The sequence below is a fragment of the Danio rerio genome, chromosome 21 (genome assembly GCF_052040795.2).
Source record: "Danio rerio strain M-AB ecotype USA chromosome 21, GRCz13ab, whole genome shotgun sequence".
Lineage (NCBI taxonomy): Eukaryota > Metazoa > Chordata > Actinopteri > Cypriniformes > Danionidae > Danio > Danio rerio.
In genome coordinates, this window is record NC_141041.1 from 8,806,690 (window position 1) to 8,834,603 (window position 27,914).

At 38.0% G+C, this 27,914-nt stretch overlaps 2 protein-coding genes and 1 long non-coding RNA gene across 7 annotated transcripts in view; 2 read left to right on the plus strand and 1 right to left on the minus strand.

The window, feature by feature from the left end:
• The window catches only part of ap3b1a (adaptor related protein complex 3 subunit beta 1a), a 762,544-nt gene that overhangs the window by 315,121 nt on the left and 419,509 nt on the right, over nucleotides 1-27,914 (plus strand). The window lies entirely within an intron of this gene.
• wdr41 (WD repeat domain 41) lies at nucleotides 1,366-27,129 on the plus strand. 4 transcript variants are annotated; one of them, XR_015519672.1, is made up of 13 exons: nucleotides 1,366-1,829; nucleotides 4,843-4,958; nucleotides 7,847-7,895; nucleotides 9,861-9,989; nucleotides 10,063-10,125; nucleotides 10,226-10,337; nucleotides 10,629-10,691; nucleotides 12,227-12,328; nucleotides 12,666-12,850; nucleotides 13,029-13,150; nucleotides 15,117-15,199; nucleotides 19,586-19,831; nucleotides 19,883-20,158. XR_015519672.1 is itself a non-coding variant. In NM_001030261.2 (13 exon segments), coding segments are annotated over 13 exon segments (1,350 nt in total). In that variant the 5' UTR covers nucleotides 1,366-1,781; the 3' UTR covers nucleotides 26,834-27,129.
• LOC147838749 (uncharacterized) lies at nucleotides 24,068-27,524 on the minus strand. Its single transcript, XR_015519992.1, has 2 exons — nucleotides 26,157-27,524; nucleotides 24,068-24,863 (listed from the first exon to the last, which is right to left on the minus strand). It is a non-coding gene; the product is annotated as an uncharacterized LOC147838749 (long non-coding RNA).

Below are 27,914 nucleotides of genomic sequence, written 5' to 3' on the forward strand. Positions count from 1 at the left end.
ATATAGCTTAAGGAGGGTAATAATTTTTGACCTCAAAATGTTTTTTTTAATTTTAAAACTGTTTTTATTCAAGCCGAAATTAAAAAAAAGACTTTCTCCAGAAGAAAAAATATTGTCAGACATACTGTGAAAATTTCCTTGCTCTGTTAAACATCATTTGGAAAATATTTTAAAAAAGAAAAAAACTTCAAAGGGGGCTAATAATTTTATTAATCTTTCATTTTATTAATTTAATTAAACTTCAAATGTGTATATATATATATATATATATATATATATATATATATATATATATATATATATATATATATATATATATATATATATATATATATATCAGACTTGGTTTCCAAAAAATCTTTCATCTTTCTATATATATATAGAAAGATTTTTTGGAAAGGCCTTATAATTATGGTCCAAACCTTAATGTAGTTAGGCCTATGTATTTAACTGAGTATTATCAACAATGTACTGCATTTATTAATCATCGTTCAGCATTTACTAATGCATGAGTAAAATCACTGTGAGTAACATTAACTAACAATGAACAACTTAATTCACATTATCTAACATTAAGAAGATAAACAAATACTGTAATATTATTCCAGACACAAGGTCCAATAGTACAAAAGACAGACAAAACAATTCAAAGCACACAATATACATAAAAACAGCTATGTCGACATAGGGGCAACAAGGTGGCCCAGTGGTTAGCACTGTCACCTCACAGCAAGAGGTTTCTCTGGTTTCCCCCAGTCCAAAGACGTGCTATAGCCTATAGGTGAATTGGATGAAGTAAATTGACTGTAGTGTTTTATGAGTGTATTTCGCAGTACTAGGTTGTAGCTGTAAGGGCATCCGCTGTGTAAAACATTTGCTGAACAAGTTGGCGGTTCATTCCGCTATGATGACCCCTAATGAATAAAGGTACTAAGCCGAAAGAAAATGAATGAATAAGTGAGTTATGCCAGTATTTCATCAAAGGTGACTGATGACGCACCTCAGTAAGCCTAGAGTTTATCAACAACATTAAAATGCTATTCTGAGAATTTTCCAATCGACAGATAAACTTATAGATCAAATTTCTCATCAAAGCAAAACATGATCGACCTCTTACCTCACAGAATAATTCACTTGCACTACATCATCTATGTTTTTTTGCGGAAGAATATTCATACAGTCATTTTTTGCAACCTGCAGCTTATGGAGACTCTCTTTTTTAAAAGTTATATTATAACTGTAATAAATGTATTATTGACTGCCCAGAGTGAATACATTAACTGTTGAACCTTTATTTTTGTTTTGTTATTCACTTCGAAAACACTGTTGGTCATGAGTGTCCTCTTGCAGCTTCCGTAGCTGGTCACATGAGCTCGCGGATTGTTTGTAGTCAGCAGCTGAAATGTCAAACGCTGTCAAATTTGTCTGATAAAACACCCCGAGTGATAAAAGATGATTTTATATTAAGGCTTCCCTAAAGCGGAAGTCATTCTGCTGATAACTTTGTAACGTTTTTGATGAAATTTAGAACGCCGGCTCTAAACTGATACATTGTATCAGACGCGCGCGTGACGCGTCCTGTCAGTCAAACCGCGCTACAATGTTTCGATGTGTCACAGATGTAAATATAGATATTCAACTGACGAGACTGATATAGAGTTTTAATAAAGGCTCCTAAACTGGAACATCAGCAGAAGGCACCGGTTTTGCAACATGCAGATACACTGATTTGTCTTGCTGTTGATTTGCATGTAAATCTGCTGCCTTTTTAAAATACCAACATGCTGCGATGGATTCTGGGCGGTCGAGAGGCGCAGGGTGCAGTGGAGGTGAGTAAAACCACTGTAAACCAAAGCTGGAGCTCATATGGGTCATTATAGTGTATCAAACTGCTGTCTTTATTTTAAAAACGTAGATCATATGAAACATTATGGGATATAACAGAAAATATTTTCTCAAATTATACTGTACCCTATCATTTAATTTCAAAACTGGCAGGCCAGAGGACTGACTGTTTGTTTGTTTATTTATTTATTTATTTATTTATTTATTTATTTATTTATTTATCTTTATTTAATGAATTATGAATAAATATCTGATAATTTTGTTAATATTGCATTTATTAAACATAAGATATATATATATACATACACACACACACACACACACACACACATATATATATATATATATATATATATATATATATATATATATATATAAGTATATATCATTTACTATACATTAAAAATGCAATATAACAAACACTATACAACAGAATTGTTTTTAAATGATCTAAAATACACATTTATTAATAACAAAATATGTTTTATTATTATTATTTTATAATATATGTTTTATTTTTAATTTATTTTTTTAAAATAATATGTTTTTATTTTTAGTTTTATTTTTTATATATCAGATTTCTTCATTAAAACTAGAAATATAAATTTAAATGCACTGTAAAAATTCCTTCAAGTTTCCTAAACACAAATCGATGAAGGTAACTTGATTTTACAAGTTTAAATGGGTTGATCATAAACAATTAAGTAGTGTCAAAAAAAAACTCAAGAATTGTTTAGATTCAGCTCATTTTAAGTGTAGTAGTTTGAACAAGTAAAGCAAAAAAGTGGATATTGAAATTTCAGTTGCAGTTTAATTTGTTATTGATAAATATATACATTTTTATAAAATTTAAAAATATATATTTTCAGTTGTGTGTATAATTTTAATAAAAGTTTTTGTAATGTTGTGTTTTGTTTATGGTAAATTTAATTTAATAAAATATGTTCTTTCTGTATAATTATTTAATTTTTTTTTTAATTTTAAACTTAATGAAAATCAGGAATGTAGCTTATGGCAGCTAGCTAGAATATATTTATTTTTCATATTTATTTGAGCAAAACATTAATGATATTTCATTTTGTTATGTAACAAGTGATAATATATTTCAGTATACTGTAACAGCGATAATTTACTTAACTTAAAAAAGTGAGTAAATTTGTTGTATCTTGGAACTGTTAAATTGATTTAAAGGTGCTGTATGAACGTTTTTAACTCTTCCAAAGCATAAAAAATACCATAATATATTTGCAGATATATAAGAAACAGGCCAAGGAAACCTTCTTGTTTGTCTGAAAAATAATGCTGAAGTCAGATATTCCGCTATGAAAATATGAGTTACATGCTGGAACGTCTGTCTTTGTTTTGGTCCCTTTAACCCACCCAATGATAGTTTAGCCAATTATATTTCAGCACCCTGGGTTGCCTTGTTGGAAAACAGTATATTTCATTCATTCATTCATTCATTCATTCAGAAAGGCTCTCTAAACTCTCAAATATTACAAGCGTAAACATTTGTTGAGCAGGTTATATTTTAACCCCGTGTCCTCACAACACTCTACGTGACAAGATTTGCGGTGATAAGCAATTTGGGCTGTTTGCACCAGACGAAACGCAACAGAAATTTAAATACAGCCATTCAGAAGCACAGAATATGCACTCACTCACAAAATAGTAAGGTTTAAAATTTAATTGATACTTATTAAACCTCTTAAACACTATTAAATGTAGATGCTGAATCTCTGATATGTGTTGGTGTGTATTATTTCACAGTTCTAAAATTCAGTTTCATACTGTTTATTTTATTGTCAAGGTCTGAGGTGAACTATCTGCTGCTGTTTTCAGTATTATGACAATAAGTGTCATGTAAAATGGCATTCAAACTCACATTATTAGCATTTAACACTGAATAAAGCACCTGAGGTGCACCTGAGGTGATCAGTCTATGCAGTTGTTCACCTGTGAGAAATAGACGTTTCTAAAATCTAAACTGCAGGCATTGGTTAAGACAAAAACTTCTTTTAATATGGAAAATATTCCCTCTATCACATGCTGCTGCTTTTAGTTTGAACACGATTCGGCTTTAGGCTCAATGGTCGAACTCTCTCCTGTCGCTTCTCAATCTGGCAACATGCGCCTGTTTTAATCCAGGATTATCTTGTTCAACCACTGGCTCTCAAAGTTACATACTGCACCTTTAACTTAATTTTTATAATTATGCACAGTTTAGATACTTAATTTTAAGGCCAACAGCTTTGCTCACTTTTTTTAAAAATAACTAATGGCTTTTTACAGTCTAGCTTTAGTTAACAAATCAACCTTAAACTAAACACAACCAATAAAAAGGCATTTTTATAAACAGAAAAAAGCACAGGCTTTAAAATAAATAAATAGCTGAATATTTTTATTAACAATTTCAGATAAAAGCTTATAATTCTGGTATTTCTGTGTGGAGTTTGCATGTTCTCCTTGTGTTGACGTGGGTTTCCTCCGGGTGCTCTGGTTTTCCCACAGTCAAGACATGCGCTATAAATAAATTGGTTTAACAAAATTGGTCTGTGAAAGTGTGTATGAGTGTTTCCCAGTACTGGGTTGTGACTGGAAGGGAGTCCACTATGTAAAACATATGCCACAATAGTTGGCGGTTCATTCCGCTGTGGCGACCCCTAAAAAATAAGGGACTAATCTGAAGGAAAATGAAGGAACCTATTATTCTACAGAAAAGCTGCTATCAGCCATACGTTTGAGCCATGCATTCTCCAACTTCCCGAAACTCCAGAGTTTTGTAGCATGACCCGCATCCATTTTACTGCCATTATTTACCAATAAGCAGCAGACGAGAAACGAGTTTGAGTGTCCAGTTGTCTTAAAGACGAATCTTGGAGTACATGTATCAGAGAGACAGGCCGACGCAGTCCAGCAAACAGCAGTCATTTCAGCACATTCGGAGCTAGATTGAAGCAATGATTCGTTTGTCTATTATATTCCCTCCGTGGGCAGAAGAGCGCGGCGCTGTTCATTGGGGAGGAACAGCCCAAAAACTGCTTCACGGAGATGCAGGTGCTGAAAGGACACTTTGACATTGTTCGATTTCTGGTGCAGATTGATGACTTAAGGTAAGCAATCCTCTTCTCCTCTGACCAGTGATTGACAGCTCCGACCGAGCCAGATCCTCTCCAAAAGCAGACTTACAGAGCGTGACAAGAGCTTAATCATCACAGCTGGAGGGTGTGTGTGTGTGTGTGAGTGTGTGTGTGTGTGTGTGCTCTCTTGATAGTGTCCATCTGATCTGGACTCGTCCGCATATTGAGGTAAAGTTGGTTTTATATTCGCACATTGGTTCAGTGACATGTGACACACTCTCTATATTTTTACCCATGCTACTTTGAATATTTGGTCTGAAATCGCATGCAAGTGTGACTTCAAAACAACATTAGCACTATTTAACTGACTGTGAACAGTGTTTTACTTTGACAGTCATTAGCTACCAATATGTTTTAACTATTTAGAATTTGCAAAGAGAAGGTCGCTGGTTCGAGTCCCGGCTGAGCCAGTTGGATTTCTGTGTGGAGTTTGCATGTTCTCCCTGTGTTCGCGTGGGTTTCCTCTGGATGCTCCGGTTTCCCCCACAGTCCAAACACATGAGCTATAGGTGGATTAATTCATTCATTTTCTTTTTAGCATGTTCCCTTTATTAATCTGGGGTCGCCACAGCGGAATGAACCGCCAACTTATCCAGCATATGTTTCACCCAGTGGATGCCCTTCCAGCTGCAACCCATCTCTGGGAAACATCCATACACACTCATTCACACTCATACACTATGGATAATATTAGCTTATCCAATTACGCATGTCTTTGGACTGTGATGGAAACCAGAGCCAACACGGGGAGAACATGCAAACTCCGCACAGAAATGCCAACTGACCCAGCCGAGGCTTGAACCAGCAAACTTCTTGCTCTGAGGCGACAGCACTACCTACTGCGCCACTGCATCGCCCCTATAGTTGGATTGTTAAAGCTAAATTGTCCGTAGTGTATGTGTGTGAATGGGAGTGTATGGATGTTTCCCAGTGATGAGTTGCAGCTGGGTTGCATCCCCTGAATAAGTTTTTGGTTCGTTCTGCTTTGGCAACTCCTGATAAATAAAGGGACTAAGCTGAAGGAAAATGTATGAATTAGCAAAGAATTCTTCTCTGAAATAACATTGTTAAGGAGAAACTGTGAATGTGCAAGTATAAAAGCAGCTTTACCTCACTCATCCGCATGAACAGAGACGGCATGGATGCTTCTGAAAAACTCATGTCTGTACAAACACGCATTAAAGAGTAGAGGGATTTATTTTCGTGTGTGTATGTGTGCGTGTTATGGTTAAGATATACTTGTGTGGGCCAGTTTTGATCACTCCTCTACCAAAATATCATGACAGCCGACTAGTGTGTCGTATTTAAATTAATATGTGTGTGTGTGTGTGTGTGTGTGTGTGTGTCTAATGTGGGTGTATTAAATTGTGTGAAATTTGTATGTGTGCGTATTTTACAATGAGTGTGTGTATATTGTGTATATGTGTTTATATCTGTGTGTGTGTGTATTAAATTGTGTGGTGTGTGTGTGTATATATGTATGTTTATATCTGTCTGTGCTTATATATATATATATATATATATATATATATATATATATATATATAATGTGTGTGTGTGTGTGTGTTTATATCTATCTGTGTGAGCACATATATGTGTAATATATGTGTGTGTGTTTATTCAAATGTGTGAAATGTATATGTGTGTGTATTTGACAACGTGTGTGTATGTGCTTATATCTGTTTGGGCAAATGTTTGTGTGTGTTAATGTTTGTGTGTGTATTTGACTGTGTGTGTGTATGTGTGTGTGTGTGTGTGTGTGCGTGTGTGCGTGTTTGCGCGTACGTGCGTACGTGCGTGCGTGTGTGTGTGTTTATATTTGTTTGTGCATACAGTATGTGTGCATGTGTAAGCGTGCGTGCGCGTGTGTATTAACTTGTGTGAACGTGCGTTCATTTCTGTTTGTGCATGTGTGTACGTGCACATGTGTTCGTGTGTTTGCATGTATGTCTAGTGTGTGTGTGTTTGACAAAGTGTGTGTGTATAAAGTGTGTTTATATTTGTGTGTGCGTATGTGTGTCTATGGATGTGTAATGTGTGTGTATTAAAATGTGTATGTGTGTGTATGTTTGACAGTGTGTGTGCATGTGAATGTGTGTTTTAATATTTGTGTAAGTGATGTGTGTATTATGTGATGTGTTTGTGTGTGTATAATATATGTCTATATGACTGCTTGTGTATTTTGCATGTGTTTGTATTGTAAACATATTTGTATTTTTACAGTGTGTGTGTGTGTGATGTGTATATATTTTTGCATACTTCACTTTCTGTGTGTTTTTAAGAATGTGTCTGTGTATAAGAGTATGTGCGTGTGTGTGTGATGGTTGGGTTTAGGGGTAGGGTGGGGTTAGGGCAATACACTAAACAGTTTGTACAGTATAAAAACAATGAAAGCCTATGTAAGGTACCCACTTTTCACAAAAACAAACGTGTGTGTGTGTGTGTGTGTGTGTGTGTGTGTGTGTGTGTGTGTGTGTGTGTGTGTGTGTGTGTGTGTGTGTGTGTGTGTGTGTGTGTGTGTGTGTGTGTGAGAGAGAGTGAGTGTGTGTGTGTTCTGGTTGGCTGCTCGTGATGATCTCAGTGCAGTAGGAGAGTTTGAGCTGAGCTCACTGTGCAGAAAATCACTGATTGCTTTTAGAGTCCAGAGTCCTGTTTCTCTTCTTCCATCCCTTTCAAACATCCTGTATTTCATCCCTTTATCACACTTTCATTCTGCTGTTCTTCCTGCACATGATTCATTTCTGAGCTCCAGAGGTCAAAGGTGACCCGAGCGTCACGTTAAACTCCAGCTGTCAGAGTGCGTGCTTCATATTTAATGCCTCAGGCTTCTTCTGTGTGATTTAGTGTGTTTGTGACGGCAGGTTTGCGTCTGCAGGCGATGACGGCCTCGTGCTGATTTGGAATGTTGAGGTGAGCAGAATAAAGTTTATGAATATTCTAATCACATGTTAATGACATGGTACTTGAAATAGGTCAACCTGGTAGGGTTTAAGCACAAATAATATAATAGATAGTGTTAGGAACTATATTTAATATTACTTTTATTATTTTTATGGCACACTTTTGATTGTGAAAGCACAGTTCTGTGTGTATTAAAGGTGCTGTATGTACGTTTTTGACTCTTCTAAAGCATAAACATACCACAATATGTTTGCAGATATTTAAGAAACATGGCAAGGAAACATTATTGTTTGTCTGAAAAAACGGAACATCTGTCTTTGTTTTGGCCTCTTTAACCCGCCCACTGCCACTTTAGCCAATTATATTTCAGCACCCCGGGTTGCCTTGGTAGAAACAGTGCATTTCATTCATTCAGAAAGACTCCCAAAACATGTGTCAGTGACCAAAATGCGACCTATGGTGTACAGTAGCAGACTCAGAAATGAGAGGCAGATTCAGAGTTCCACATGAGGTTTTTAATTAGCAAATAATAAAAATATTACGAGCGTAAACATTAGGTGAATAGGTTACACTGTAACCCCGTGTCCTACCAATACGCTACATTATGAGATTTGCAGTAATAAGCAATTTGGCTGTTTGCACCAGACGAAACACGAAAGAAATTTAAATACAGCCATTCAGAAGCACAGAATATGCACCCACTCACGAGATGGTAAGGTTTAAATTTTAATTGATACTTATTAAACCTCTTAAACACTATTAAATGTAGATGCTGAATCTCTGATATGTGTTGGTTTGCATTATTTCAGAGTTCTAAATTCTGCTTCAAACGGCTTATTTTGTCGTCATGATCTGAGGAAAACCATCTGCTGCTGCTTTCAGTATTATGGCAATAAATGTCATGTAAAATGGCATTCAAACTCACATTATTAGCATTTAACACTGAATAAAGTATGTACCTGAGGTGATCAGTCTATCCTGTTGTTCACCTGTGAGAAAGAGTCGCTGTTTCTAAAATATTAATTTCAGGTGTTTGTTAGAACAAAAACTTCTTTCAATATGGAAAATATTCCTTATATCGTATGCCTTTGCTTTTATTTAGAACACGATTTAAATCAGCCTTTAGGCTCGACAGTCTCGCTGTCGGTCACTTTTCTGGCAACTTGTGCTTGCGTTTGTTTTGGTCCAGGAATGCAATATCTAGTTCAGCCACTGGGTGTCAAATTTACATACTGCACCTTTAATGACATGGTACTTAAAGTGGGTCAGAAGTCAGCCTGGTCCAGACTAATAGTGTTTTAGCACAAACAGAATAATAAATAGTATTAGCAATTATATTTAATATTACTTTGATGACTATTTTTAGGAGATTTTATTAGTGTGGAAACACAGTTTTGTGTGTATTAAAGGTGCTGTATGAACGTTTTTGACTCCTGTAAAGCATAAAATTACCATATGTTTACAGATATTTAAGAAACATGCTAGATGAACATTCTTGTTTATCTGAAAAACTTTGTTTTCTTTGAAATTGTGTTTTCTGTGTCGGAACGGCTGTCTTTGTTTTGGTTCTTTTAACCCGCCCACTACCAGTTTAGCCAATTATATTTCAGCACCCCAAGTTGCCTTGGTAGAAAACAGCGTATTTCATTCATTCAGTCAGAAAGGCTGTCTGATAAAGGGGTCGAGTGAAAATGTGTTTTCATTCAGGAGTGCAATACCTAGTTCAACCACTGGGTGTCACATTTACATACATCTTTAAATATAAACACTATAATTTGTTTTTGATAAGAATATGTTAGAGTTTAGATTCTCTGCCCGAGCCTAGACTTGACCCAACCTGACCTGACCGGGCTGGGCTGACCTGATATTTCCTGCCACTATCATTTGGGCCAGGGCCGGGTCGTGATTAAGAATATGTTTTAGCTGTTGTTGTTTTCTCAGCCTTTTTTTAGCCTTGTATTTTGTGTGTTTCAGACTGGTGATTGTTTGTTGGAGTTGCGCGGCCACACACAGCAGATCACAGCAATGACATCATACACCTTCATCAGAGGAGGAAACACACACACAGCTCTCATCACGGCCTCTTCAGATCGAACACTCAGTGTATCCTGAACAAACATCTGATCAAATGTGTTTGTGTTTTGAGTTACTGTTTACCTCCTTAACTCAGCAGCAGTTGTGGGATCCAGATTCAGGAAACCGAGTGCAGAATATATCAGATCTGCAGTCCTCTGTGAAGGTGTGTGTTGTGTTCCTGTTTCATTGTGCCTATGGTTTGGGGTGTGTGTCTGTTCCTCTTTCAGAGTGTGTTTAGACTGATGTGTGTGTGTGTGTTTCAGTGTTTGCTGGTGTTGAATCGTCTGGACATGTGGCTCTCGGGAGGAAATGAACTGTGTGTTTGGAACCAAGACTTTGAGCTGCAGTGTAAAACAGTTCATCACAGTGACACAGGTACACAATCCAAAACACACAGAAACAAATACACACATCCGTATGGAGTTCCTTGAAGTGCAACTTAAATCTGCTGTTGCCTTTTATGTTCATTAAACTAAATTGGCAAAGTAATTTTCTAACTATAATAAGAAGGTTTCTGAAGCTCACCAAGCATGAATTTATTCGGTGAAAATACAGTGAAAACAGTAATATTGTGAAATGTTATTACAGTTTTTAATAACTTGTATCTAGTATCTGATATCTTTACTGATAATGTAATGTATTTTATTTTGTCAATTTATTTGAAAGGAATTTCTGCAATGGTGGAGCTACCGAAGAACTTCATCGCAGCTGCCATGGATAAAGAGATTGGTAACACAGACACACATACTGTACCTGCATGCATAAATACATACACCGCAAAGATTTTTTCATAAATACTTAGATATTTTTGTCTTGTTTCTAATCCACAATCTAAAATATCTTAAATCTTGAAGCATTTTTCTAGTCAAGCAAAGTTTATTGTCTTGTTTTAGGGTGGGATTAGGGCAATACACAAAACAGTTTGTACAGTATAAAAACAATGGAAGCCTATGTAATGTGCCCACTTTTCACAAAAACAAATGTGTGTGTGTGTACACAAGTGTGTACTCAGTGGCCATTTTATTAGGTACATCTTACTAGTACCAGGTTTGACCCCCTTTTGCCATCAGAACTGCCTTAATCCTTCGTGGCATAGATTCAACAAGGTACTGGAAATATTCCTCAGAGATTTTGCTTCATATTGACATGATAGCATCACGCAGTTGCTGCAGATATGTCGGCTGCACATGCATGATGCGAGTCTCTCATTCCACCACATCCCAAAGGTACTCTCTTGGATTGAGTTCTGGTGACTGATGAGGCCATTTGAGTAAAGTGAACTCATTGTCATGTTCAAAAAAACCAGTCTGAGATTCACGCTTCATGACATAATGTGTTATCCTGCTGGAAGTAGCCATTAGAAAATGGGTACAGTGTGGTCAGTTGACATGATGTAGCATTGACACAATGCTCAATTGGTACTAATGGGCCAAACGTGTGCCAAGAACATATCCCCCACACCATAACACCACCACCACCAGCCTGAACTGTCAATGCAAGGCAGGATGGATCCATGTTTTCATGATGTTGACGCCAAATTCTGACCCTACCATCTGAATGTCGCAGCAGAAATCAAGACTCATCAGACCAGGGAATGTTTCTTCAATCTTCTATTGTCCAATTTTGGTGAGCCTGTGTGAATTGTATTCTATGTTTCCTGTTCATAGCTGATAGGAGTGGCACCCGGTGTGGTCTTCTGCTGCTGTAGCCTATCCGTCTCAAGGTTGGACGTGTTGTGTGTTCAGAGATGCTCTTCTGTATACCTCGGTTGTAACGAGTGCTTATTTGAGTTACTGTTGCCTTTCTATCAGCTCAAACCAGTCTGGCCATTCTCCTCTGACCTCTGGCATCAACAAAGCATTTGCACCCACAGAACTGCCACTCACTGGATATTTTCTCTTTTTTGGACCATTTTCTGTAAACCCTAAAGATGGTTGTGTGTGAAAATCACTGTAGATCATCAGTTTCTGAAATACTCAGATAAGCCCGTCTGGCACCAACATGCCACGTTTAAAGTCACCTAAATCACCTTTCTTCCCCCATTTTGATGCTTGGTACGAACTGCAGCAGACTGTCTTGACCATGTCTACATGGCTAAATGCATTGTGTTGCTGCCCTGTAATTGGCTGATTAGAAATTTGCGTTAACAAGCAGTTGGACAGGTGTGCCTAATAAAGTGGCCGGCGATTGTATATATATACACATATAAACACTTTAAACAAATACTTTTTTAAACATTTATTTGTGTTTGTCTGATGTTTCAGTGATCTTCAAGTTGAACGTGTCTGGCTCAGATGTTGCAGTGATGGCCATCCGTCATCTAGCAGACCATCAGGACACCATTCATTCTCTCATCAGCATCAACGGTCAGACTTGTGTATCCACTCTCATGTTTGGATATCTTACAGCAGCTACACTGACAAAAATATCTGCTTATTACGTTTCCATATTTTGTGATTCACCAGTGTTTTCTGTTTATTTACAGTTGTGAATTGCATTATGGGATGTTGATCTCTGCTCTGTTGACTTTTGATGTTGAAAATACAATTGAACAAAGTGATTTTTACTGACATTAAATTTTCATAATGAAATTAAGGAGAATAAATAAATGAGGGGGGGGGGGGGTAAAAATAAAAACAAGAATCTAAAAATGCTCATTTCTGGATGTTATTGTGTATTGCTGTCGGCTGTTCTTGGTTTCAGATGGCTTGTTTGCGAGTGGCTCTCATATCGGTGAGCTCATCATTTGGGATTCAGTTGATTGGACGATCCAGGGTTATGAGCTCATATTGTGGGAGGAGTCAAAGGGAGACGGCCATTCAGAGGTCAAGGTGACTCAGCAGAAGCAAATCGAGAGGTCCATTCAACACATGAGCTCAGACGGAGAGGTAAATGAGAAATCACACAGTGATAATACATAAGAAGAGAAAATATTAGGCCTTTTTTCTATCAGCCAAATGTTTGGACCTTTTTTAACGTTTCAAAAGTCTTTAATATGTTCACCAACGCAATATTGGATTTTCTATAGGCACTGTATGTTTCCTTACGTGGTAAAATCTCTCTCAGCTTTTAGTGGCAGCGGTGGGCAGTGGTCTGTATGTTTATAATGTGCTGACGAAGACTGTGGTGGCCTACAGAAAAATGGCCCACGACTCCAACGTCCTGCACACCATGATCCAGACGGACGGGTATGAACATCCATGAGCGTTTTTATATTTGGAGAAATATGTCAACAGTGTTGTGGAAAGATAGTTTTTAAAGTAGTGCAATGCAATATTGAGTTACTCCTCTTAAAAAAGTAATTAGTTGCATTGCTTAGTTACTTTTTATGGAAAGCAATGCATTATGTTACTGTTAAGCTACCTTTTCTGACATTTTTATAAATAATTTTATTGTTTCAAAAGAAAAAGTGATACATACTGTATTATTAACCAAATACCAACCAAAGAACACCCACCCTATCCTGACTGAGCCATAAACATATATACACATGCAGAAATAAATACCTAATAGTAATAAAATTCTACTACTGCAACTATTACTACTAATAATTACTAAATAAATAACAATAAAAAAAACATACATACAAATATACATACAGTTGAAGTCAAAAATTATTAGCCCCTTTGATTTTATTTCTTTTTTTTAAATTTCCCAAATGATGTTTAACAGAGCAAGGGAATTTTCACAGTATGTCTGATAATATTTTTTCTTCTGTCTTATTTGTCTTATTTGTTTTATTTAGGCTAGAATAAAAGCAGTTTTTACATTTTTCTAAAACCAATTTAAGGTCATTATTATTAGCCCCTTTAAGCTTTATTATGTTTTGATAGTCTAAAAAAAAAAACCATAGTTATGCTATAACTTGCCTAATTACCCTAACCTGCATATTTACCCTAATTAACCTAGTTAAGCCTTTAAATGTCACTTTAAGCTGTACTAAAGTGTCTTGAAAAATATCTAGACTTCAACTATATATATATATATATATATATATATATATATATATAAATTCATTTTATTTTCATTTTCTTAGTCCCTTTATTAATCTGGGGTCGCTACAGCGGAATGAACCGCCAACTTATCCAGCATATGTTTTACGCAGCGGATGCCCTTTCAGCTGCAACCCATTACTGGGAAACATCCATACACACTCATTCACACACATACACCATGGACAATTTAGCTTACCCAATTCACCTATAGCGCATGTCTTTGGACTTGTAGGGGAAACCGGAGCACCCGGAGGAAACACGGGGAGAACATGCAAACTCCACCCAGAAATGCCAACTGACCCTGCCAAGACTCGAACCAGTGACCTTCTTGCTGTGAAGCGATTGTGCTGCGCCACCGTGACACCCCACGTTCATTTTAATTCAGCCTTTTTTTTTTTTTAACAAAAAGAGCTAATTATTCATTTGCCACAGCATAATGAACTGCCAACTTATCCAGCATAGGTTTTATACAGCAGATGCTCTTCCAGTTGTAACCCAGTACTGGGAAGCGCCCATACACACTCATTCACACACATTCATACGCTACAGATAATTCATTTTATCCAATTCACCTGTTCAGCTTAGTCTCTGCGTACAAGTGGGCACAGCCATTTGAATCTTTTTCGCTCGAAACTTCCGGACTCATTCACTTCCATTCTTTTAAAGACGTTACAAAAATTAGCGCTCTTCTTCATTGAAGAATAAGTTCAATAGTGCATGTCTTTGGACTGTGGGGGAAGGGGGCTTAGTCCCATTATTAATCTGGGGTCGCCACAGCAGAATGAACCGCCAACTTATCCGGCATATGTTTTACGCAGCGGATGCCCTTCCAGCCACAACCCATCACCGAGAAATACCCACACACTCATATACACTACAGTCAATTTTAGCATATCCAATTCACCTGTACCACATGTGTTTGGACTGAGAGGGAAACCGGAGCACCCGGAGGAAACCCACACTAACACGGGGAGAACATGCAATCTCCACACAGAAATGCCAATTGACCCAGCCGAGGCTCGAACCAGTGACCTTCTTGCTTTGAGGCAAATGTGCTACCCACCGCACCACCCTGTTGCCACCCTCGCTTTACCTATCATGTGTTATACACCAGCACTGGTCCAAATGAGGTTTTGAGAAGTGTGTGTGTTTGTTTCAGGCTGATGTCGTGTTCTGAGGACGGCAGCGTGAGGATGTGGGAATTACAGGACCTCCCCCTTCCTGCTGAGCCCGCCTCCTCAGGTGAGCAGGGCACGCCTCCTCTGATGTCTACCTTCCACCCATCTGTTTTTTTCCTTTGCTCTTTCACATCACAACCCTACCTCATGTCCTCTTTCTGAAACTGATCCACGTGCTCCCTTTATCATCATTAATATGCCACGTTTTCAGCCCATCATTTCATCTATTTATTTACTTATGCAAATGTGTGTATATATATATATATATATATATATATATATATATATATATATATATATATATATATATATATATATATATAAAAATATATATATTTTTATATATATGGAATCGTGGAATACGTCATAGGTCAATTTGCATATCACTGACGTCATCACGTTCTATCGTTTCTGTTTGACAGCCTATGGTTAATAAAGGGGTATTTATAATTGCACTACACTTTATATAAGCATGTTTATTTAACTACATTTATTGCTGTTTGAATACAGTATATCATTATAGATGTGTAACGTTAGTGAATGTGCAGTAATCTCTCATATGAAATAAACTCAGACAAGATCAGAAACTGTCACTAAAATATCTGTGATTGTGAACAAGAAAAGAATAAACGGTCCAAATAAATTATTAAAATAAAGGAGAAGTAGATCGGTTAGACTACCTTCACACTGCCTCTGCTAAATCATTTGTCGTCGGTACGCAGAGGGGTGATCTGCTCTCGGGCTGCAGGTGGGAGAGGCTGCTGTAGAGGACTGACTGGGCCGCCTGTCAGTGCTGTGAGGCGGGGGAGGGGTCGGCGGCATCACACGCAGCTCGTTGAGAAGAGTAGGGACGGTACAGTATGGACAAATGACAGTCTAAAAAAAATCTCCAATAACACACAAAAAAGTCGCTAGATTTGTCGCTAGGGGGGTCTGAAAAGTCGCTAAATCTAGTGACAAAGTCGCTAAGTTGGCAACATTGGCGGCAAGCAATCAGAATGAAGTAGTCCACCGCTTGAGAGGTGTTCAGAGAACACAGACGTGTGAACTTTGGTTCCGACCACAGTTGTTCCCAACAGTTTATTGAAAATCGCGACGACGCGTGGCCCCCTAATCACGCGGGGCCCCCCCGCGGTGCGTGCCCTGCGGGCCCGTCCGCTACGCCACTGTATATATATATAGACACTGAGTCTAATCAATACATGTAAATTAATTATGTAAATTTATGCAGATTTTCTATGTTCATTTATTCATTTTCCTTTGATCTGGTCCCTTATTTATCAGGGGTCACCACAGTGGAATAAACCACCAACTATTCCGGCATATGTTTTACACAGCGGATGTCCTTCCAGCCGCAACCCAGTACTGGGAAACACCCATAAACACTCACATTCACACACAATCCACAGCCAAATTAGCTTATTTAATTCACCTATAGCGCATGTGTTTGGACTGTGGGGAAAACGGGAGCACCCGGAGGAAACCCAAGCCAACATGGGGAGAACATGCAAACTACACACAGAAATGCCAACTAACCACTTAGCCACCATGCCGCCCAATTTTCCAGTTATTTATGTATTTATTTTAGTGTCCAAATAGAAATTGATGCAGTTTAATATTTATTTCAGCATTATTATTGAATGATATGCAAATAATGAGATCGTTTATGTACAATCCTGTCTGTGTTGGATTATGGATCTAAATAAATGTTTTACTTTATGTGTAAAGTATTCAGTTCCTACTCTCTCAAAATACTTCTGCTTAAACCTGCAGAATTTTTTTATAGCAAAAAATGTCCGCAGATTCTGTCTGGCCCTGCAGCTTTTAGGAAAGCACACTCATTCAAAAATGGGAAAGTTTTCTGTAAAGGTTTGTGCACACCAACGTTTTTCGAGATGTTTTTTTGGCATTTCAAGTCATTTTCACTGCAGTGGAGCCGTGCAAAATCACTCCACATGTTAGATGGCATTTCATGAAAAACTGAAAAACCTCGGTACACAAGGTGTCGCTGCGCAATTTTGCTCTTCTGACACTTAATTGTCGCACAGAAGTCAAACTCACGATTATTCCACGTGTAATCTGGGTTAGCTTTTTCCACCTTTTTTATTTACTTATTTTATTTTGCAAAGATTACAACAAAAGATTGTACAGTACTGTACAGGATGTCTGGTAACCAGAAAGAAAAATTACAAATTGAATTCAATAGCAACACACAAGCCCCAATTACAGAAATAATTCAAGGGCAAAAAGTGCAGAGGTTTTCCTCCGAGTGCTCCTGTTTCCCCCCACAATTCAAATACATGCGCTATAGGGGAAATGGGTAAACAAAAATTCCCCATAGTCTCTGAGTGTGTGTGTGTAAATGTCAGAGTGTATGGGTGTTTCCCAGTGCTGGATTGCGGCTGGAAGTGCATCCCCAACAGCTAAGCCACAGTCATATCACCCTGCAGCCCAAGACCGGTTCCTCACTGAAGCTAAGCAGGGCTGAGCCTGGTCAGTACCTGGATGGGAGACCACAAGGGAAAGCTAGGTTGCTGTTGGAAGTGGTGTTAGAGAGGCCAGAAGGGGGCGCTTAACCTGTAGTCTGTGTGAGTCCTAATGCCCCAGTATAGCTAAGGGGACACTATACTGTCTGTGTGCGCGGCCTTTCGGATGAGACGTTAAACCGAGGTCCTGACTCTCTGTGGTTGTTTAAAATCCCATGGCACTTCTCGTAACCCCGGTGTCCTGGCCAAAGTCCCTCAATCAGCCCTTACGATCATGGCCTCCCAATCATCCCCATCCACTGTCCCTTCACTCTACCAATAGCTGATGTGTGGTGAGCGCACTGGCGCCGTTGTGTGCTGCACACTGGTGGTGGTGTGGAGAGACCCTCCTCATGATTGTGAAGAGCTTTGGGTGTATGGCCATACACGATAAATGCGCTATTTAAATACACATTACATCCGCTGCGTAAAACATATGCTGGAATAGTTGGCGGTTCATTCCACTGTGGCGACCTCTGATAAATCAGAGACTAAGCCGAAGGAAAGAGTAGGAGAATAAAGATCCTGCAAAATAATCCAGTCAGTAGATACTAGCATAAAGTTTAACCTCCTCCACTACAGCACCCCTACAGCCGGTCAAACGTTTGTGGGAAAAAGTTCTATGCTATAAAAAAGAAGGGAAATAAAAATGAAGTCCTATTTGATTTGCGATTCCTGTGTGCTAATCTAGACCATTTTGTGCTTGAGCGCCACCAAGTGGACTTTTACTGTTACTTCTGCAGCTCATGGCATCCGGATAAAAGCATCAATCTCATTGGTTGACTAGTGTTTTTAGCACAATGCATCAAACCAAAAATAATAACAAGTCCACGTTTTTTCTGCCTGCTGTTTTTGTGCATTGCTATGCAGACTCGCATTAGCTGTCTTTGTTTCATCATGGAATGCTAAAGGGATTGTTACGCGTTTAAGTTGTTAAAATATTAAATGGATGAAACGTAGCAATCAGTGAGTGCATTACTAGAGTTCTCGTAAAATACACACTGTTAGCCGTTAGCAAAACAAGATCTCATATAATCCAATTCTCATGAAGATCGTTTAACTGACATTAAACTGAGCTGCACAGGTTTATCTAAAAGATCAATCCCTTAATAAAGAGAAAAATAGAACACAGCAATCGCAATAAAACTAAGCGAATAAACACAAGTGAACAGGCCAGCCGACAAAAGTGAGGAGACTGGCTGTGAGCCAAGCGCTCCTCAAGAACAGGGCAAGCGCACGGCTTTTATACTGCGCGGACCCAATCTTTATTGGCGCGCCGATTGAGTGACGATGGTGATTGACAGCCTACTCGACCAATGGTTGCACACCTGAAGCAGGACAGGATACACAACGAGAGAGAGAAGAGAACGCAAAACAAACAACACCACAAAACATACGTGAAACGTAACAGTATAGTTCACCCAAGAATCTAAATCTACTCACTTTTTACTTTATAAGTAAAAAAACTTTGTAAGTGCTTCCAAACCTTTATGAGTTTCTTTCTTCTGCTGAGCATAAAGAAAATATCTTGAAGAAAGCCGAAAACCTGTAACCATTGACTTCCATAGTAGAAAAAAAAACAAATACTATGGAAGTCAATGGTTACAGGTTTCCAACATTTTTCTAAATATCTTCTCTTGTGTTCAACAGAAGAAGCAAACTCATAAAGTAAAGCGTGAGTAAATGATGACAGATTTGTAATTTTGGGGTGAACTATTCCTTTAAGTGTCGATAAAGTTAAGCATAAAAAGCATTTTATGACATTTTAAATCACTGTTAAAAATAAGATACATATGTATGACAAAAAATAAATATAATAGCACAAAAAGAGTGCAAAAAGTCTGTTTTACACTTGGTGTGATGCTTGTAAACTTGCACAGTGTCTTAATGGTGTGTGTGTGAGTAATTGAGTCTTTCTCTGTCAGGGTTTTTCGGGATGTTCGGCACTTTCGGCAGGTCCAGCAAGCACGCAGGACCCCCAGCCAAGAAACTCCCAGAAGTCCCTGATCTGCGTTCACTGGAGCTCATCGGAGATCTGATTGGCCACTCTGGAGCCGTGCAGGTATGATGATAAGAGTCATGTGGATTACAGTTTTCAGCGACCTCTTTATGATGAAAGCTTTCACTTATAGACCCTTTTCACATTTCCGGGTTTCTCAGCAGTGGAAGTCGTCATAGTTGGGTATGAAGTTTGGGAACTTGGAGCGCAGTGAATGGGAGAGTACAACAAATATTATTTTACAATCCTGTTTTCTGAAGTAATAAAAGAAAAATGCCACAAAGGTGTTATTAAGACTTTCAGAAAAGGGGAAGAAATAGTGTGAGACTCATAACGGCAGCCAGAAGAGAGAACTACGTCAACTTTACTCTCAGCCCCAAATAATGCTGCATTAGAAACACGGTGCATATGCGGTTATTTGGTGTTTTGTAATTTGATGCAAAGATGATATAATACATGCATAAATGCAAATAACTGTTCATACTTCTAAATATTAAAAGCTTAAAGGATTTAAGATTTTGATGACTGTTGAACGTGTCATAACAGTCTTGTGAAAAGGGTCCATCATTTTTTTCTTGTTAGAAGCCAGTGATCTTGCATGGTTTCGACCTGCAGTTTAATTAAAGTATGTGACGGGGTGAAGAATGTTATCTTCATTTCAGGTCATAATTATTAGCCCTCCCTGCAGATTTCCCCCAATTTCTGTTTAGGGAAGATTTATTCATCACATTTCTTAACATAATAGTTTTAATAACTCATTTCTAATTCTTTTATCTTTTGCCATGATGACATAATATTTAACTAGAAAAGATACTAGTATTCAGCTTAAAGTGACATTCAAAGGCTTAACTAGGTTAATTAGGTCATTGTATAACGATGGTTTGTTCTGTAGACAATCAGAAAACAAATATTGCTTAAGAGGGCTAATAATATTGACCGTAAAGGGCAGTGTTTTCACACCTCCAATTTGAAAAAAGTCAGCAAAGTGGGTGAGTCCAGCTTTATTCAGGTGGAAGTGTTGCGTGGCGAAAGAGGGAAGGGTTTGCATGAAAAGGGGAGTTTCCGCATGTGTATGCGCTAATTTTCACAGAGCCAACACAGACATAGACAAAGGGGAGAGAGACAGTGACTGCATTTACATGGACGTCAGTAATTTAAATTATTTGCCTTAATCTGAATAAGACAATAATAAGATTAAAGTGTTTACATGAGTTGCTTTTTGAATGTTTCTTTCATGATTTCGTTTTACATGTTACAGCACATAATTGCATTATTATCATTGCGTCACCGCGCTATCCACATTTCCTCCAGAGTTTCATGTTATTTCGGGTGTTTTATTTTTAATTAGCCGACTTTAACTGCAGTTTGGCACTATCATTCAGGAACATTTCATGCATGCCCCCGTGAAGAACGAGATATTGGAGGAACTGCTGGAAGAGTGTTGTTTTAATGGAATGTTTGATACCGCACGTCATATGGGAGAAAAATACACTTCATATTTCTCTGTAACTTGGATGCACCAGGTAGGTGCAGAGAATAATGTCAAACAGCTGTGAGTGTACAGACTATCCTATCACAAAATGCAGTGAAAATCCTACACAACGTTAATAGTTTGATTAAGGTGTTTACATGTTTATATTGGGAGAGCAGCATTTACAGCAGATCTTTCAGTCCATAATGTTGTAGTGATATTAATGGACTAGTAGTAACTAAATCAGTTTGACTAAGGTATGTCTTTGAAGACTGAAAGAGTACTGCTGACAATAAACTTAAAATAAACATAAACAAAGAACATTGATCACACTGAGGCCCCGTTTACACTAGTGCGTTTTAGTTTGAAAACGCATAAGTTTTGCTACGGTTACGCCATCCGTCCACACTACGCCGGAGTTCTCGAGCGCCGAAAACGGAGCTTTTTGAAAACGCTGGAAAGGCCGTTTTCATTCTAAAACGCTGCTGCTCCGTCTCAGTGTGGATGGGGAAAGACGGAGACATCTGAAAACGGAGGCGGGGCTGCAAACGTTCGCCTATCTGATTGGGGCTTTTCCTCAATATTAAGTAGCCCACACACAGTTCAGTCTCGCATCCTCTTCTTGTAAGTTAAGACTTCGCAAGTTTGATCAAGGCTGCAGTCTCCCCCTTTTCAGTTTGATATGGAAAACATACCGAGGACACGGGTAAATCTTCAAAGGGAACAGTGTACTTTATAACTTCATTCACATCACCTTGGCTACGTTGTTTCACTTTCTCAACAATAAAATGTAAACATGATTTAAGGAACTGCCTATTTTCTTTTTAATATTAGCAACTTAACAGACAGCAGAAATGTTGAGACGTCGTGCTGCATATATGAGCGTCATCTTCACTGTGTGGATATTTATAACAAAACGGAGCCGATAACAACTGCCTCCTTTCAATTTCAGTGAAAATACGAAACGCACCCTCTCTTTTGCTGAGTATCAGTTTTAATAATCGATAATTATAAAAGTATAACATACAATAAGTTTATACATTGTAGGAAATAAAGGCAAGCGATCAGTCAATGTACCTGGATTAATCATTAACTTATCTTTGCGCTTAACCAAAACATGTTACCCGTGAACAAGTAACTTAAAGGGCCATGAAACCCCCTCGTTTCAGCAGGGTGTTTTCACACCTCTTCTTTGGAAAAAGTCAGAAAAGTGGGCGTGTCCAGCTCTGTTTAGGGGGGAGTGTCGGAGGAACTAAAGTGGGAGGGTGTGGGAGTGTCGATTTGGGCACGCGCGAGTTTCAGAGTCAAAATATACACACACACACACACACACACACACACACACACACACACATACATACATACAGGAGAATGTGATGGTGTTTAACCTACATGGACATCTGTAGTCGAATTATTAGCCAAATTATTAAATGGTGGACTTTAACTGCAGTTTGGCTCTTTCATTCAGGGAATTCATTCATGCCCCTCGCGACACACGAGGTATTTGATTCGAGGAGCTGCTCTAAGCGTGTATTTTTCATGCAATGTTTTATACCGCACGGCGAATGAGAGAAAAAAACCCTCTGCATTTCCCAGAAACTTAGATGCACACGACAGGTAGTGTCAGAAAGCCGCGTGTGTTATTCCGGTCACTAAATGCGGTAAAAACCCTACACGAGGTTAAAGTTTGGTTGTGGTGCTAACGTGTTTACACCCGGTGCAATAGTTTGTTAGATACGAACAAACTGAATAAACAAAGAGCGCTGGTCGCTCACTTACCAAATCTGTAGAGACAGGACAATCACCAGTAACTTGAGCCGCGTCTTTATGAAGAGAATACTACAAACGATTCCAGATCCCAGCGTTTGCAGATGAGAACAGCTCTCAGGTAAACAATAATCCTCCTTAGACACGTAAGTTATTGTTGTCGCGCGTCGCGTACACTGTAATCCACACGTGAGTCTGAGCTCTCACAGAGAGAAAATGAAAACGAAACTTAACTGCAGCAAACTATAAAAGCAACACTTCACGCTTGTTTTGCCAATACAACGTGGCGTCTCTGTCCTGAAAACACGGTGATAGTAATGAATATTAATGAAGTTGCACAATAGAGTGCGCTGATTGGTTTGACCCAAGCCTTACTCATGCATTAATGCAACACACTGTAAGATGTAATAAGACTCACTCTGGCACAGACGTCCAGTCTGCACGCTGGAATACACGCTATTATGTCATGACCGTGACGCAGCTTCAAAAATTCGTTTCAAACAGGAAGTACGAATTTGCTTAAAATAACGCAAAAACAACCAATTTACACTTTTTAGTGAAATATAGGTGTCCTAATAGTGTTTTTAGCAGTGTGGGACACATATACCACTGTCAACAGCTCAAAAAATGTGTTTTGGTGTTTCGTGACCCTTTAACAGTTTCCAATGACCAAAGTCAGGGAATTGGCCTATGTCGTTAGATAAAGACAACAACATGAATGAAATATCACGTTCAGCAAATATAGTGAGATTAGATCCAGCGGGAGATGCTTGATGAGCAGTCCGACAAGCAGAGCTCTCATCTGGGTAGAAATGCTGGAGCGCTTGCCCGAGAGTGTGTGTGTGGTCACGTGATGTGCGTTTTCAGCGTTTTGGTGTGGACGGAGAGCTGTTCAGAAACGCTGGGTAAAACGCAAGTGTGGACGCGGATCGTTTTCATTCTACAACGCCGTTTTAAAACTAAAACGCACTAGTGTAAACGGGGCCTTAGCAAAACTGTACAGACAGAAAAAAAACTGGAGTTGTGTCTTTTTTTAAAAGAAGATGAGTGGTAAATCCGGATTTTAGCATTTGCAGATGTGAAAAGACACAGCTTCAAAATGTCTTTTCAAACCGAAAGTACGAATTGCTCGAAATAACGCAAAAACAATTAATTTTCACTTTTTAAAAAAAATGTAATATACATGTCCAAATAGGGTTTTTAGCAACATGGGACATATATATGTCTGTAAACATCTCAAACTTTGTGTTTTGGTGTTTCATGACCCTTTAAATACCTAAAAAAGAATTAAAAACTACTTTTATTCTAGCCGAAAAAAAAACAAAACTTTCTCTAGAATAAAAAATATTATAGGAATTACTGTGAAAAATTCCTTGCTCTATTACACATAATTTGTGAAATATTTGAAAAAGAAATTCACAGGAGGGCTGATAATTCTGACTTCAGCTGTATATATAGTGTAACTCAAAGTGTCTGCATTCATATGACGGCGCAGTGATACGCTGAAGGCAAACACATGATCATTTCTCTGCTGTATTGAAGCGTGGTCTTTAGCAGCTCCAGGAACTCCAGCATTCTTCAACTGTACACACACACACAGCTAATAATAGAAGAGCAGCTCATTCAGAGATGTTTTCCTGTCCTCCACCCGCTCAGCCTCTCTCTTCCTGCGCTTCTGACGTTCAGGGTTAAAAACACTACTGGAAGTCCCAACCAAGGGCTCGGCCTGTCTGTCTTAGAAATGTGACCCTGGACCACAACACCTTCCTTCTGTTGCACTCGAAGGAATAACCAAACAATACACCGAGGAGTAAAAACATTGGTTTCTTTTATTCAATACTTCATTAGAAGTTTAGGTAAAAAAATAAGTGTTCAGTGAAGATATTTGGTAGATTTCTGTATTTTGTAAATATATACAGTTTGGTCCATAAATATTTGGACATTGACACAATTCTAACATTTTTGGCTTTATACACCAACACAATGCATGTGAAATGAAACAAAGATGTGCTGTAACTGCAGACTCTCAGCTTTAATTTGAGGGTATTTTCATTCAAATCAGGTGAACAGTGTAGGAATTATAGCAGTTTGCAAATGTGCCTCCCACTTGTTAAGGGTCCAAAAGTAATTGAACAGAATAATAATCATTCATTCATTTTCTTGTCCCTTTATTAATCCGGGGTCGCCACAGCGGAATAAACCGCCAACTTATCCAGCAAGTTTTTACGCCGCGGATGCCCTTCCAGCCGCAACCCATCCCCACACTCATTCATACACACACTCATACACTACGGACAATTTAGCTTACCCAATTCACCTGTATAAGACATATTTTTACTCTCTTGCTTGCCTTTGACTGATGCATGCATGTTATTTTTTATTATTTATATTTTAGTATTACTTTTAAATATATTTCATTGTATTTGAATACCAGTTATTTTTAGTTTTATTGTCTAGTTTATTTTATTGTAAAGCACTTTGGATCAACTACGGTTTTGTTAAATTGTGCTCTATAAATAAAGTTAGCCTTGCCTTGCCTGTACCGCATGTCTTTGGACTGTGGGGGAAACCGGAGCACCCGGAGGAAACCCACACGAATGCAGAGAGAACATGCAAACTCAGAAACGCCAACTGAGCCGAGGCTCGAACCAGCGACCTTCTTGCTGTGAGGTGACAGCACTACCTACTGTGCCACTGCTTCGCCAGAATAATAATCATAATTTAAATTTTCACGTTTTTAATACTTGGTTGCAAATCCTTTGCAGTCAATTACAGCCTGAAGTCTGGAACGTATAGACATCACCAGACGCTGGGTTTCATTCCTGGTGTTGCTCTGCCAGGCCTCTACAGCAGCTGTCTTCAGTTCCTGTTTGTTCTTGTGGAGCTTTCCCTTCAGTGCTCAATCGGATTTAGGTTAGGAGATTGACTTGGCCATTGCATAACATTCCACTTCTTTCTCTTCAAAAACTCCTTGGTTGCTTCTGCTGTATGCTTTGGGTCATTCTCCATCTGGACTGGAAAGCACCGTCTAATGAGTTCTGAAGTATTTGGCTGAATATTGAGCAGATAATATATAACACTTCAGAATTCATCCAGCTTCTGTCAGCAGTCACATCATCCATAAATACAACCACGCCATGTCACTACAACCACTATGCTTTACTGCTTAGGATCATGAGCAGTTCCGTTCCTTCTCCATACTCTTCTCGTCCCACCCAATTGTCTTATTACTTTTGGACCCTTAACAAGTGGGAGGCACAAATGCAAACTGCTGTAATTCCTACACTGTTCACCTGATTTGGATGTAAATACCCTCAAATTAAAAACAACAGTCTGCAGTTAAAGCACATTTGTTGTTTGATTCATTTCAACTACATTGTGTTGGTGTGTAAAGGATTGTAATACTCTTTTTATCTGGGTGGAGTGCTAGTCCACTATGGAACCCCAGCAAGCGTGACAGATGAGGATTATTAATGTTTTTTCTCTTAAGAATGTGGCACTTTAAAACCTCAAGTATTTCACAGTTCTAAAATTAACAGAGGTGATAACAGGTGTGGCTAAATGGTCATGCATGCACGTTTACCACTCATCCACTCATGAAAATGAAAGCAAACTTGACTATTACTGACAGATTGCCGTCAGTGTTCTGAACACTGATGTCCAATATGATTTCACTGTTTGGAATTTGCAATGAATATACTTTTTTGAAATTATATTATTCAGGAAAGACTCTGATTATAAAACCTATTTTACCTCAATCTAATGACAAACTGTGTGTGTGTTTTTGTGTTTGAGATGTTTGTGAGTTTTGAGCAGAAGGCTCTGGTCACCTGCTCCACTGATCATCTGCTGATCGTCTGGAAGGATGGAGAGCTTCAGTCTCAGCTGCGCAGCCTCGCCGTCTTCCAGAAACTGGAGGAAAACCAGCAGCTCTGAGCAAACCTTCATCATCTTCATCTTCATGCGTGGACTCAGCTCATGTGGTAAATCTGCCTTACTAACATCTGCAAAGCCTGCACAGCAGCAGCAGTGTTTTTAACGTCACATCATTCACTGTGATTTTTAGTTGTGTGGTTTTAATGTGATGCTTTTATGACTGTTTTATATTTGATATGTGTATATATTGTGTGATCGATGTCGTTTTTAATGGTAACACTTCACGTTTAAAGTCTTGTTTGTTATTATAAGTTCATTTGTTGGGTAAAGACATTAAAAAGTGTAAAGCATTTTAATCATTTTTTCCTGTCTGCTTTATTTTGAGCCTATAATACATGTTGAATGACAGGCATACAAACAGGCATAACATGTCAGTTGGTGTAACAGCTTTTATCTTGTCAGGTCTATTTGAATCATTTGATGATTTATTAATATACTCTATTTAGGAATCACAGTGCAGTGCTAAAATACACAATAATTACTATTTTAAATCTTTGCATAATGTCCTTCAAAACTTTGTTTTAGCCCTTTGTCTGCAAGTTTTTATTAAAGCTTTTATTTTACAAAAAAAAATATACCACTTTCAATTAGTTCAATATATCAGGACATTATTTCATCTACATTTTGCCATAGCTTTGCAAGATGTATTTGAAATATTAGACACGCATTAATATGCTCTTAATATGAATACAAAAAAAACAAAACAAAAAATTATGCCTCATCTTACAGCCAAACAATTATGAACAAGAGGTTTTTTTTTCTTTCCATAACAGTTTTAGAGATATTAATAATGTATATATATATATCTTTACCTTAGAATTATAAGATTCTATCTGCGTTCTGAATGATTTTGAGATATTAAGCTTCAAAGTTTTTGCATTCCATAGCAAACAGTGTGTGCAACAATTGTTTTTAAATACAAAGTCCTAAAATGTAATCAACTAATTATATATAATTATTATAATTCTAGGGTGACGATTTGTGTATATACAAAATCTATCTATCTATCTATCTATCTATCTATCTATCTATCTATCTATCTATCTATCTATCTATCTATCTATCTATCTATCTATCTATC